This window comes from Penaeus japonicus, unplaced genomic scaffold (genome assembly GCF_977035675.1).
Source record: "Penaeus japonicus unplaced genomic scaffold, GWHDUDI00000001_assembly GWHDUDI00000018, whole genome shotgun sequence".
Taxonomy (NCBI): domain Eukaryota; kingdom Metazoa; phylum Arthropoda; class Malacostraca; order Decapoda; family Penaeidae; genus Penaeus; species Penaeus japonicus.
In genome coordinates, this window is record NW_028234420.1 from 30,001,965 (window position 1) to 30,014,464 (window position 12,500).

At 41.5% G+C, this 12,500-nt stretch overlaps 1 protein-coding gene and 1 pseudogene across 2 annotated transcripts in view; one reads left to right on the forward strand and one right to left on the reverse strand.

The window, feature by feature from the left end:
* LOC147469926 (protein trapped in endoderm-1-like) overlaps positions 1–11,423 on the forward strand; it is an 18,100-nt gene extending 6,677 nt beyond the window's left edge. Inside the window, exon 3 of the mRNA XM_086546357.1 lies at positions 10,665–11,423. Within this exon, the coding sequence (XP_086402483.1) occupies positions 10,665–11,064 (400 nt within the window). The 3' untranslated portion in view covers positions 11,065–11,423. The remainder of the gene's footprint in view (positions 1–10,664) is intronic.
* LOC147469927 (uncharacterized) lies at positions 6,535–10,474 on the reverse strand (annotated as a pseudogene). Its single transcript, XR_015191829.1, has one exon. The product of XR_015191829.1 is annotated as an uncharacterized LOC147469927 (transcript).
* Positions 11,424–12,500: the final 1,077 nt, after the last annotated feature.

Consider the following 12,500-nt stretch of genomic DNA (forward strand, 5'->3'; position numbering starts at 1 on the left):
TTTATTCTACAACATACAAGCCCTTTCATTGTGTCAACAACATGTGAGAAGTTAGTAAGAGAAGAAGGCACTTATCACCGACGTTGAACTGACATACCTTTGTTTTCTTGTTGCAACACATCTTTTGCGCTTCTCATGCCTTCAACAGTCCTTAATTAGCTAGTTTACGGTAGATGGAGGCGATTACCTAGGCAAAGGATATAGGTATTTGTTGATTTGACTTCTGCACATCTGCTGCACTGTCATCCTATAGCTCCTGTATGCTGTTTGCGTGGTGCAATATAATTCAGTACAGGTCAGAGAATTTTGCGAAGTTGACGCTTCTCCCGGACTATATGCACAAGGTGGCCCGGCCTCTGCCAGCTATAAGTGCTGACTCCAGTTGCCAGGGGGCAAGCAATAGGCAGCTGTCGTCTCTGGCCCTGCCTGAGGAAGCGATTGTGCTCGTACTCCATCAGGTAGTGCTCTAATTTGGTGTTGGGCGCGCCACAATGTAGTGCCAATCATCATGCCCAAAGGTGGGTATTATTTGCCATGCTGACTTCGGCACACGTCGATATTCTTGAAGAGAGTAACAGCGACTCATAGCCTTTAGCATCTGAGTACCAGCTGGCCGAGGGGGAGGTTCTCGCTTCCTTTCGTTTTACGCCTTAGCAGTTCCCGGCTAGGATGCACCACAAGATCACTCAAGGGTTTCTTCCTGCCTTCCTCTTCCAACTTGGCTTGGAATCCAGTTGATGACAATGCATCTACCCTGATCCAGGATTCTCTGAGCAATGGCGAGAATTGTGGTCAGAAGATAAACACCATTAAGGGGTGTGCTTTGTTGCAGGCTGTCAATGGCAGCCTTAGAATCTGTATGTATGACAACATGCACGTCCTTCTGGGCTAGGTCCCCCATACTAGTGACTGCCTCTGCCTGGAGCGAGGAGGCATTGTCAGATACCCGTATAGCTCTCATTATACCCATTGCTGCAAAACTAGCACCTGCAGTGCGGGTGATGGGGTCTACAGAACCATATGTGAAGTAGGTTTTACTACCCGGCGGAGTGATTGCGGCGATATTCCTCTCCGCCTCATCCCTTAACAAAGGTGGTGAGTACTGTGTTTTTCTCCTTGACAGGCTCATGACAGAAAACTCTATCAAGGCTCGTGCCCACGGTGGGGTTGTGAAATAGTCAGGGTGGGGGAGGTCCATGCCCTTAACCAGTAGTGTCTCCTTGAGCTCAAAGCATTTCAACACCCTGGCTGTGTGAGACAGCCAGGTATTGTTAGCAAAAGTTCATGGTTCTGTGCAAGTTGTCACTGCACTTTGTCTTAACTGTAGGACTTTGGCAAAGAACTGGGCTGCCATCTGATCAATCCGAGTGTCCAGGGGGAAAAGATTGGCCTCTAAGAGGATGTTGGTAACCTTAGTCCGCCAAAGGGCACCCAGAATAATCCTGGCAGGATCGTTTTGCATGATGTCAAGCTTTTTCCTGAGTCCAGGCTTGACCGTTATCAGGGCAACGGAGGTGTAGTACACAATGGGACAGACAGCGATCTTAGTACACGGTGCCCAGCCTTTAAGCGCCGCCCTGACAGAGCTCTCATTACAGAGAGTCTTGCCTTGGTCTGGTCTAGGAGATATTTAATCTCAGAGCGGAAGGTGAGGTTCTCAGCAACCCATACCCCCAAGTATTGGAAGATGTAAACCCACTCTAGCTCTAATCCTTGGACTCGCAATGTTTGGTTGTGGACATCGTGTTTCAGCACCATTGCCTTTAATTTGGCTGCTGAGTTCTTAAGCCCGACTCTGCGGCATTCCTCAGGCATTAGTTCCAGACAACGTTGGGCCTTTCTGGTTATGTTCTCATTGCAAGATCATCTGCATATGAAATGATCTTGCACCCTGCTGGAAGTGGAATGTCGAGGTTGCTTAACATGAGGATGTTAAACAGAGTTGGGCTAAGGACCCACACTGGTGGAGTGCCATTCTCCAGGAGCAAATGCCTGGAAAGGTGACCTTGAAACCTCACTCTGGCAGTTCTGTTCTGAAAATAGTCACTAATCCAAGCAGTCTTCCTTTGATTCCCTTGCGGATAAGGACCTCCTGAATGGTGAGCAGGCTTGTCAGTTCAAAAGCCTTCTCCTGGTCTAGGAAGACAATGACAGATCCGGTGTTGCTGAGTGTTCAGGAAGGTGGCCATGCTGTGAACAGTACTCTTACCCCTTGTGAACCCATGTAGGTGTTCCTGTGGAGGTCCCAACTTCCATTGGAGCTGGTTCAGTACCATTCTCTCTGCTGTCTTTCCCAAACAGCTGAGTAGAGAGATGGGACGATACTGTCCCGGCTCCTTTGGTTTAGGAATGGGAACTATGTCAGCCCTCTTCCAGCACTGTGGTAGCGAGGAAGTCTCCCAGGACTTGTTGATGAGATGCAAGAATGCAAGTTCACCTTCACGTCCTAGGTGGGAAATGATAGGGTAGGAGATCCCATTACAACCTGGGGCTGACTGGGAACTAGTCTTATATGTTTGCTGTAATTCCCTCAGAGATAACATGGCATCTGCGTCATCAGGCTTGACCTCCATTTCTCTAATGAGGGCATGCTTGCCTGGAAGCAATTCCCCTTGGCATGCCCTCAACTCTGCTGGCAGGCCGACGCTACTTGTTCTAGCAGAGAACTCGAGTGCCAGTCTCTCCTGCAACCACGGGTCATGGTGGGTCTGTTTGGGGGCTGAGCAATTTGTGGCCCATCTGATACGGTTCCACAGCTCTGATAGGGAGGTTTGGTGGTCAAAGGACTTGCACCACTCCAGCCACTTTTCCTGCTTTACCCCCTTAGCAGTTTCCTGAGCATCCCTGAGAGACTCTTTTAAAAGAGTGTGGTTCTCAGGGGTTCTCTGTCTGCCGAAGTGTCTTCTGCACATATTGATTCTGTGGTTGACCTTCTTAATCTCATCATTGTAGTACCAGGCGTCTGAGAAACACCTAGGATGGTCTCTGAGGTTGCCTCATCTATGGCATTTACTAGTCTGGCCTCAAGTATATCCACATTATCGTTAAGTGAGAAGTCACTGATTCTGAGGTACCTGGCCAGGGCCTCCTGGAAACCTTTCCAGTTGGCCCTGTCCACCTTCCACCGAGGATTATGCTGGGGCATGGGTGCCGGGCCAGCGTCCAAGATGGTGGTAACTATCCCATAGTGATCACTCATGGCAGTGTTGTCCACAGACCAACTAATTCTGGAGCATGACAATGTCAATGTTCCAAGATTGCACAATCGCGTGGAGAAGGGCGTTCCTTATGGAAAAGCTATTGATGTTCCACTGCAGTATGCTTAGATTAGAAGCCATTGTGCTAATCTGAGGCCATTAGGTCTGTGTCAACAACGTTGACATATCCAATGTGGGTAACATCAGACATTTCAGAGTCTGACAACTCCTTGGTGAGTTCCTCACTGAATGTGATTTCCTCACTTGACTCATCACTATTGTCAGGACAGGTCTAGCCATTAGTAGGGCTGGGTCTCCTGGAAGGTGGAGAGCCTCTGGTCGCCTTGACCTTCACTCTGGATGGTCGTGGCTTCCTCACCCTTTGGTGTTTAGGTGCAGGCTCTGCCAGTGTGGTCTTGGCTGCAGTTTGGGTGGGAAGACAAGTCTCGTCCTGGGGGTTTGTGGGGAGAGGTGTCTCGCCCTGACTTGGAGTGGGTGTTGAAACCATAGGACTATCTCCCTCTCCTTCAGGGCAGTGACAGTCTAAGTCATTGCCATCATGGCGACCTTGACTGCCTTCTCCATCTCCTCACTGGTCCTTCCCACTCCTGTCGCAATTGTCGTGACGACTGTCGTCAGTAGGAGCGTCAAGTCCTCTATAAACAGAGTTGGCCTTTCCAATCTTGTGGAAGACTTTGTAGTGTTCCCAGACCCCTTCCAGGTCTGTATCTGTCTTGGAACTTCCATCAGAACCGGTGTTCGTTGATGGTTTTGCTTTGGGCGGTGTATCCTTCCTCTTAGGAGGAGGGAGGGCCCTTACCCCTTTGTTCTGCCCCCAGACATAAGTGCCTGGAGGGGCGGGAACAAAGTCTGGTCGCTTTGCAACGGCCTCTTGCCACCGAAAGCCTCTTCCTTCCTTACGTAACAGCCGAGGCTACAGGCATGGTTGTAACCCACCACTGCCAACAGTTGTAACCTGCTTGCTGGTACCTAGTTGTAACCCACTTGCACCAGTTGTTGTAAACCAATCGATGCCCTGCTTGTGATTCGGTGGATAAACAGACAGACATTCACATGCCATGGTGTTTATTGTGGACTCTGTTAATAAACTTGGTCAGAGCTGCACACTCTGCCTCTTCTCTTGTCTGTCTTATCTAATCTGTCTTGATCTGCTTGGGTTCTTTCTGTGTCCTTCTTGAGTATGAATCCTGAGTCACTTTGTACGCCTCTGGCCTTCCGATAGGAAATACAGCTGCAGGATAAGCTGGAGTTTTGAGGCGGAAAAGAATGCAGGAAACAGGACACGTCAGGTCAAAACAGACTGCCAGTGATATAACACTGACTTAAGAAATATATAATCAATGTTGTAGGTCACATGATATACAGTACCTGTGCCTTACAGTGGTGCTTTTTGTGGCAGTTGGGACACTTAGCAGTGGAGTCCTGCTTGCCCTTCTTGTGTGCTTTGAGGTACACCTCCGTACTGTGTGCCTGACTACAGACACCACACTTTGGCTTTGTAGAGCAAGTGGCCTGGTGGTGCCCATACTTCTGGCATGTAAATCAGCGGAGAGGGTCTTAGACATATGTCCTGAGGCTGTAGAGGCCCCAATTGCCAAGGTCCAAGGATGCAACTGGGACTCCCTTCAAAGTGACCAGGACTTGCCTGGTTGGATGCTTCCCTTTGGAGAGTCAGGAAGCTCCCACCACCTTGGGATGAGCAGTGATGACCTCAAGATCATACATTAGAGGAAAGCCAAGAAGCACCCTCTTGGAGTTCCTCTTTTCGGGAGTCAGAGCCGACAAGCTCACCTTCCGCCCTTCCAGGAGTTTGCCTGTCTCCCGGAGGAAGGTGAGAATGGCTTGGTTCCTCGGAACGGTTATCATGCCATTGTTTTGCATTGCAACATCACCAGTACAACTATTCCTCACCCCTTTGATGTTTCTGATGACATCGAAGATGAGGTTGACCATCACAGCTTCTGTAATTTGCCCTGTAAAGAACGGACTCTCCTTGTGTATGGTTGCTTCTGGGTCATTAACCAGAGATCCATCAATCATTTTAACCCATCCACGACGGGGGAATTCTACCCTTGAATGTCCCAATGCCGGGGCGTTCGAATTATTAGGCCTAAATCAATTGAATGGCTGGCACAATACTGTGCCGCCCGGCCACTGGGCTTTTGAATGCGCGGTACAGTACTTTACTACCCGTCCAGTGTGGGTTAATATTGCGGACGGGTGTCATGATATACATGACACTTTGGCCTGACGATGGGCGTCATGAGGTACTTGACGTTCAGGAATTTTGGATCATTGTGCTATTTGATTGTGTTATGACTAAGGTGTAAGTGAGGATGGCAATTGCAGGCATAATTACTAAAATTACCGTAATATTCAGCAAACCTAACTTCCAAAACCTAGATGGCACCACTTTCTTCTAGCACCAGTAGAAGTTGAATGGGTGCCTTGAATGGCACCCATCTACTGTCTCTAGCAAGCACTATATTTAGAGAGCGATGGCATACAGCAAGTTGACGACCTCTTGCTCTAAAGTACTGTAGATGAAGGATGTGCAAGCAGAACGATACGAGAAAATGCCTTTTTCTGTGGCACTCACTGTCAAAGCACAGGTTTCCTTCCTCTTTTCTATCTCTTCATGTTATCTTCATTGAAGGAGTTTATATTTTTGGTATTCGTTCATGACAGCAAAAAAATATGAAAAAATAAAGTTGCCCCCCCCCCCCAGATGACAGCAATACTTCTATCATACTTAATCTATAGAAAATAATGAGCTGATATGGATCATATACTACAATTTTAGTCAACTGTAGCCTTGATAGACCCTGTCATATGGCATATATACAAAAATGGTTCTAGTTTTATAATCAGTGATGAAAGAGAGTGGGAAGATTCAAATTATGACACATCAAGCTGCCTCGCTCTGAAATAAAACCCATCCTGGAGACTGGGCAAGCAAATCTATCCCCCGTCTGCAATGGGTTAATTCTACTCCTGGTATATTGTTGTGTTAGGGGATGACTTTGTTTAACAACACACCCCGATGAACCGTTGTCTCAGAGAACAGTTATCCGAACACCTCCAACTGATCTTGACTGAATGAAGAGAGAGTTCTGCTTCTCAGGATCTGTAGAGGTGGCAGATAGTCAAATGTTGTGTACCCAGGGAGTGTCTGTGACTTCTGATTTCTCGGGGATATCTTCCTCACTCATACAAGCGGCCATAACTTTCTGCCAGCATCCCTGAGTTTCCTAATTCACTACATGCCATGGATGTTAGTGCAGTTGGTATTTTCGGCTGTGCTTTCGTCTACAAATATTTATTCTTTGGATTTAGAGTAGGCTGAAACTTCTGTTGCGACTGTGAAAGTAATTCTTGACTTCCTTTCTATTGCTGGACATTTGAAGAAGCTGGCTTTTTCCACTGCTTAGAAGTGTGATATCCATAAGCAGAAAGGTGGGCATATATCTTCTCAGACATCTGCTCTACAGTCTTGATCTGGTGGATCTTGAACTGTGCCATGAGGTCCTGAGGGCACGATCAAATCTCTGAGACCTTCCTTTCAGTTATAGCCTGACAAATGAAGCAGGAACTGAGTGGTAGTTTTCTTACTTTCATCATTGCCTGGCTGAACTGAAGTATCACGTCAACGCCCTCATCAACGCCGACTTCACTGACGTGTACATTTTGTCGCTCACATCGAGAGGATGGAAGATTTCAAAAGATTTCCCTTCGATTAAACTCTGGAAATGAAACTTCTTCACGATTTTATCTAACTGATAAAGATCAGTATAATCTCCAAACATCTGAACCTACGGTTCGATTCGCTCCCTTCTTTGTATGCAGGTTACCGGATGTGAGGCAAGGGTGATGCCTGATCAGGGGAGCTTCTGTTCGTGTCCGTCTGCGCATGAGCCAAGCTTTTGTTCGTCTCCGTCTGCGCCCTACCGATGCCGGCGATTTCTCTCTTCTCAACTGCTGCATCCTCAGCTCGTGCTCTTGCTGCCTATCCCATTCTTCTTGTAGCTCTTTCTTACGCTCACGCTGGCTCGCTCGTATTTCTCGCTCCTCCGTCTGACGTTTACTCAAGTAATCCACGATAACCACTGCTTCCTCAAGCCCTATCAGCTTAGCTTCTTTCACGAAAAATTTTGCAGACATTTTTGCTGAAGCAAAAATTAAGTGCTCTCAAAAATTATAATACACGACACTGCTCGCTATAGATTCACCATGAGGTAATTAAGGGAAACTGCCTTTAATCTATGCTTTGTGTTTTCATTTTCATTAATACTCTCACTGTCAAGTCCTTGTTAAGGCGCCACTTTGTCAAAGTTCTTATCAATGTTACATATTGTTTTCATTTTTATAGCATATTCCTTCCCGGTTAATTCTCTCATTCCTGATAAGATCTTACAATGTATTAGTATATTCATATCTTAAGTTATTAATTTAGATTAACTCAATCTATATTCTAGCATGATTGTATTTGAAATATATATTTTTTTTATTTGCTTAGGGATCTAAAGACACAGAGTATCAATTTATTTTATTACTGCAACTAATCATTAATTTATTCTATTATATTTCACTGGATTTCTTAAATGCTTAGTTAACTCGCCTCCGGCGATCACTCACTTGCCGACAATTCATTTTCTATTATAATGTTAAAATTGTGGTAGCTACTCCCTGGTTTTACTTTTTTTTCTACTTATCTTCTGTATATGGATATGAGGCTTCGAGGCTATGCGGTGACCGATGCAGCTGCTGGTCGCCGGTTAGCAATAATTTCCCGGCAATGTCTTATCTGGTTCTCAGGAAGTCGCTACATTTCCTATTGCTTACTTGTGAACAGTGACTATTGTCGTGACTACCCATGATTCGTGCCCACCTGCCCGGTTGTCATGCGTATGTGCATTACCCTACAATTACTAGAAGTTGCTTACGTTTCCATGGCAATGTATATTTGTCAGATATTTCCAGAAATTTAGACTATACATACAAATACTGCAAGATGGCCACATCACACAAATCAATCACAGTATTGTAAAAAGCAAACAATTAAGTACTTGCAACAAGACTTTGAAAACCAGCATTTTAAGTGAGTTGCAATATCAGTTAGTATCTGCAGCCAGCAAGAATTAATAAAGCTCACGGGATGGCTGAACTTTTCTGAATAGATGATAGATGAGATGATGAATGAATGAACTTCATGATGAATCAAGTTTCAGTTGCAGACATTTATTATATTCAATTCAAATGTTCAGGATACAAGTTAGCAATGGGAAAGATGTCCATAATCTCGAGCTTACTCTATTTATAAAATATTTGAACTAGAGATGGAGATGGCACCTGTAGCTCTGAAATGAATGCTTGAAATGCTTAGTGCTGGATACCATAATTTTGTTTCAACATAACGTGCCATGGAGATTTCCACCTGTTAAACCGGATTTGTTATTGCTTCATCGTGAAGCCGCAGTTATTAACATTTATTTTTAAATATTATTTGTAGACTTATTAGATTCCTGATGTCTCTACTATCAAAGTAGTAGATGATGTAACAGAGCGAGGGACCAGACAAATACGAAGTAAGAGCGAAAATGCGAGGAATGATATGACACATGTTATCGAATAGTATCAATAAATGGTTGATGGAGTTTTTACTGTATATCAAATAGATACCTGTAATTATACCAAGATTGTTTAGTCCACTTCGCCTGCAGACAAAGCAGTACTTACACCATTCCTGTTGTCCTGTTTAGTTAAGACAATATATATATATATATATATATAAATATATATCCATATATATACACATACATACATGTGCGTGTATATAAACATATGTGCACACACACACACACAAATATATATATATATTGTCAGGGTGTAGATTGCTCTAATAACCACACATATGAAATATAGGATGGTGTAAAACACAGCAGCTAAAACGAAAAGAATATATCATAATTCAAAGATATATATGTGTGTGTGAGTGTGTGTGTGTATGTATGTATGTATGTATATCATTATTTACAACAATAAGGGCACAAATTAAAATGAATAGGGAAATCAAAACCTACAGCAAAGCTAACGAGATCTAATACAGTTATATCGAGAACACCCAGGAAACACTGACATTTCACAGTATATGAATTAAAGTCACTAAGGTACTAGACACGTATCTACCTGAAGCCCTCCATTCAGGATGGAGGAGTCGAAGGATGAGGATTACTCTTGACACGAAGTCTGAAGTGAATCTATATTTGAATCTAAGAAAATTCCATTCTGAGGAGTTTAAGGCCAGCTGGGATAATACGAGATCACTTTGAGGGCTCCGATAACCTCGCTGATTGGTCGAAGTACGGCTCGACTTGACTATACATACATATATATATATATATATATATATATATATATATATATATATATATATATATGTGTACAATTATACATACATATATGTATATATATACAACTACAGAACTACAGAAGAGATCCACCGCCAGGGCCGTCAGTTCGTGCATGGCACAAGAAATGTACGGAGACAGGAACAATGTTGGATAAAGGGAGGAGTGGACGACCAAGAACATCCGAGGAAAACAATGATTGTGTAAGACAAACCTTTGATTGTTCTTGAACAAAGTCCATCCATACTGCAGCCAAACTCTTACAGCTACCACGTTCAGCAATGCACAAATTCCTACACAAGAACTTGCGATTGTACGTGCAAATGCAATTTATAGAGACACTCGAGCCAAAAGGTAAACCAAGACGTTTGCTGCAACGAATTTCTGAGGAAGAAACGTTCCTCGGCTGGGTTTGTTTTAGTTCTAAGACAACCTTTCATGTTTCAGGGAAACTGAACACATAATGCGCGAATCTGTGAGAACTTCACCGACATAACCCAAAGGTGAATACGTGGTGTGGGATCATATGCAGTTGAATCATTGGTCCATTTTTCTTCAACGAGACATCAATTACTATAGTTGTTTACCTTGACTTCTTGACCTTCAACCAACCATCATTTTCAAGCAAGATGGTGCACTACCACATTGAGGACTGCATGTTTGTGGGTTGCTAAATCAAACATTTCCAAACAGGTGGATTGGGAGAGATGGCCTGATTCCCTGGTCACCTCGTTCACCAGATATCACTACCCTGGACTTCTTTCTATGTTACGTTTAAGATATCGTGTATCGAAAGTAAATATTGATTTTTTTAAATATTTTACAAAAATAAAAAAATAATAAAAAAAAATAAAAATCTACTCCTTATTTTGTAATGAGTTCCACATATTCGTCTGATCATTTGCTTTCGTAATATATTTTTTAAATTGTAAAGAGACCTTATGGATACCCTGTAGATTTATACATTGCTTACACATATTTACCCCATAAATGCAGATACCATAAAATGCAGCATATTAAGGTTTCTAGTTTTTGACAGATTCCCCCTGGTTTTGAAGAGACGCGTTTTGAGGTCCAGCGCCCTCGTCCTGACACTCATGTTCCTCTTCCTCTCCTGCGTCACCCCAATCTGCTTCTACAACATCAACGCCAACCACAACATCAGCGTAGGACTCGTGGTGTACATGGTCTACTGGATCCAATACGCTGTCAACTTCCTCGTGTACACTGTCTCGAGCGCCAATTTTCGGAAAGCTTACCGTCGTTTCTTCGAGCTCTGTAAAGCTACCTCTCCTTTACCCAATGGCAGTTCTTCATCCATTAACACGATTGGTCTTAGCCCTATCTACGATACGCCGAGTTATTGCAATACTAGCCTTTCCAATGTGACCGAGAATTATCTTAAAGTTGATGGGAGTGAGCAACCTTCAAGGTATTGAATTTTGATTTTCCCTTTTCATTGTTTTTGACGGGCTGATTGGTAGGAAAATAAACAATTAATTCAGTAAAAAGATTTCCAAGTCAGGATTCAGATATTTAATTTATAGACCAGACAGTCAAATTCCACTGATTGAATCATTTGGAAGGTATATTCAAGCTTTGATTCAGTGCTTTTCTACCACTAGGGTTAGGTTACAATACGGGTGAAGGAGAAATCATACAAGCATGTTTTCGTGTGATTGTGTAGTGATTCATTTATTTATCAGTTTGCCATCATCGAATGTATTATAGCATTTCTCAATTCCTGAAAATACATATCCAATATATATATATATATATATATATGTATATATATATATATATATATATATATATATATATATATACATATATATAAACATATATGTATATATATATATATATATATATATATATATATATGTACATATATATATATATATTTGCATAATCATTATCATAAGGTATATTCTAGTATGATATACGATATTAATATGACACAATCAAAATACAATGTAATATATATATATATATATATATATATATATATATATATATATATATATATATATATATATATACTGTATATGTATGTATGTATGTATGTTTATGTTTATCTATTCATCCGTTAATCTATGTATCTTTTAATTTATTTATTCCTTCGTTTCTTGATTAGCTAGATTGTAAGGAAGATAACGGGAAAAACTAATAATAAAACTAGATGGAACTTTATGGGTACGTTGCTCATATTGCAACTACATATTGATTCCATGTGGGTGGTTTCGTTTTCCTCCTAAGAAATGAAACAAAATTCAAGGATAGGAAATCATTCATAAGAAATATTTTAAATCGTATTTATTTATTTATTTTTTTAATACAAAATGCTGACAAATAAAATTGCTCAACCTCGTTGCATATTGCACATTGTTGTATTCTACAAATATATCACATATTCAAAATACATCATTTTTTAGACGGCTATTATATCTAATGGAAATATATGGAAAGCTAAAATGTTTGGACAATAATGATAATGAGTATGATGATGTTAATGTGAATAATGATGATGATAATGATAATGAAAATTGTAATAATGATAAGTATGATTATAATACCGATATTAGTAATTAGTAATTATTATGGTGACAGTGATAAAAGTGATAATGAAAACAATAATAATAAGTATGATTATAATACTGATATTAGTAATTAGTAATTATAATGGTGACAGTGATAAAAGTGATAATGAAAACAATAATGATAATAAAGATAGTAATGATAATGATAGTAATGATAATGATAGTAATGATAATGATAGTAATGATAATGATAGTAATGATAATGATAGTAATGATAATGATAACGATGATAAGGAAATAATTAAGTAATAATGAAAATAACAGTAATGATAGTAATA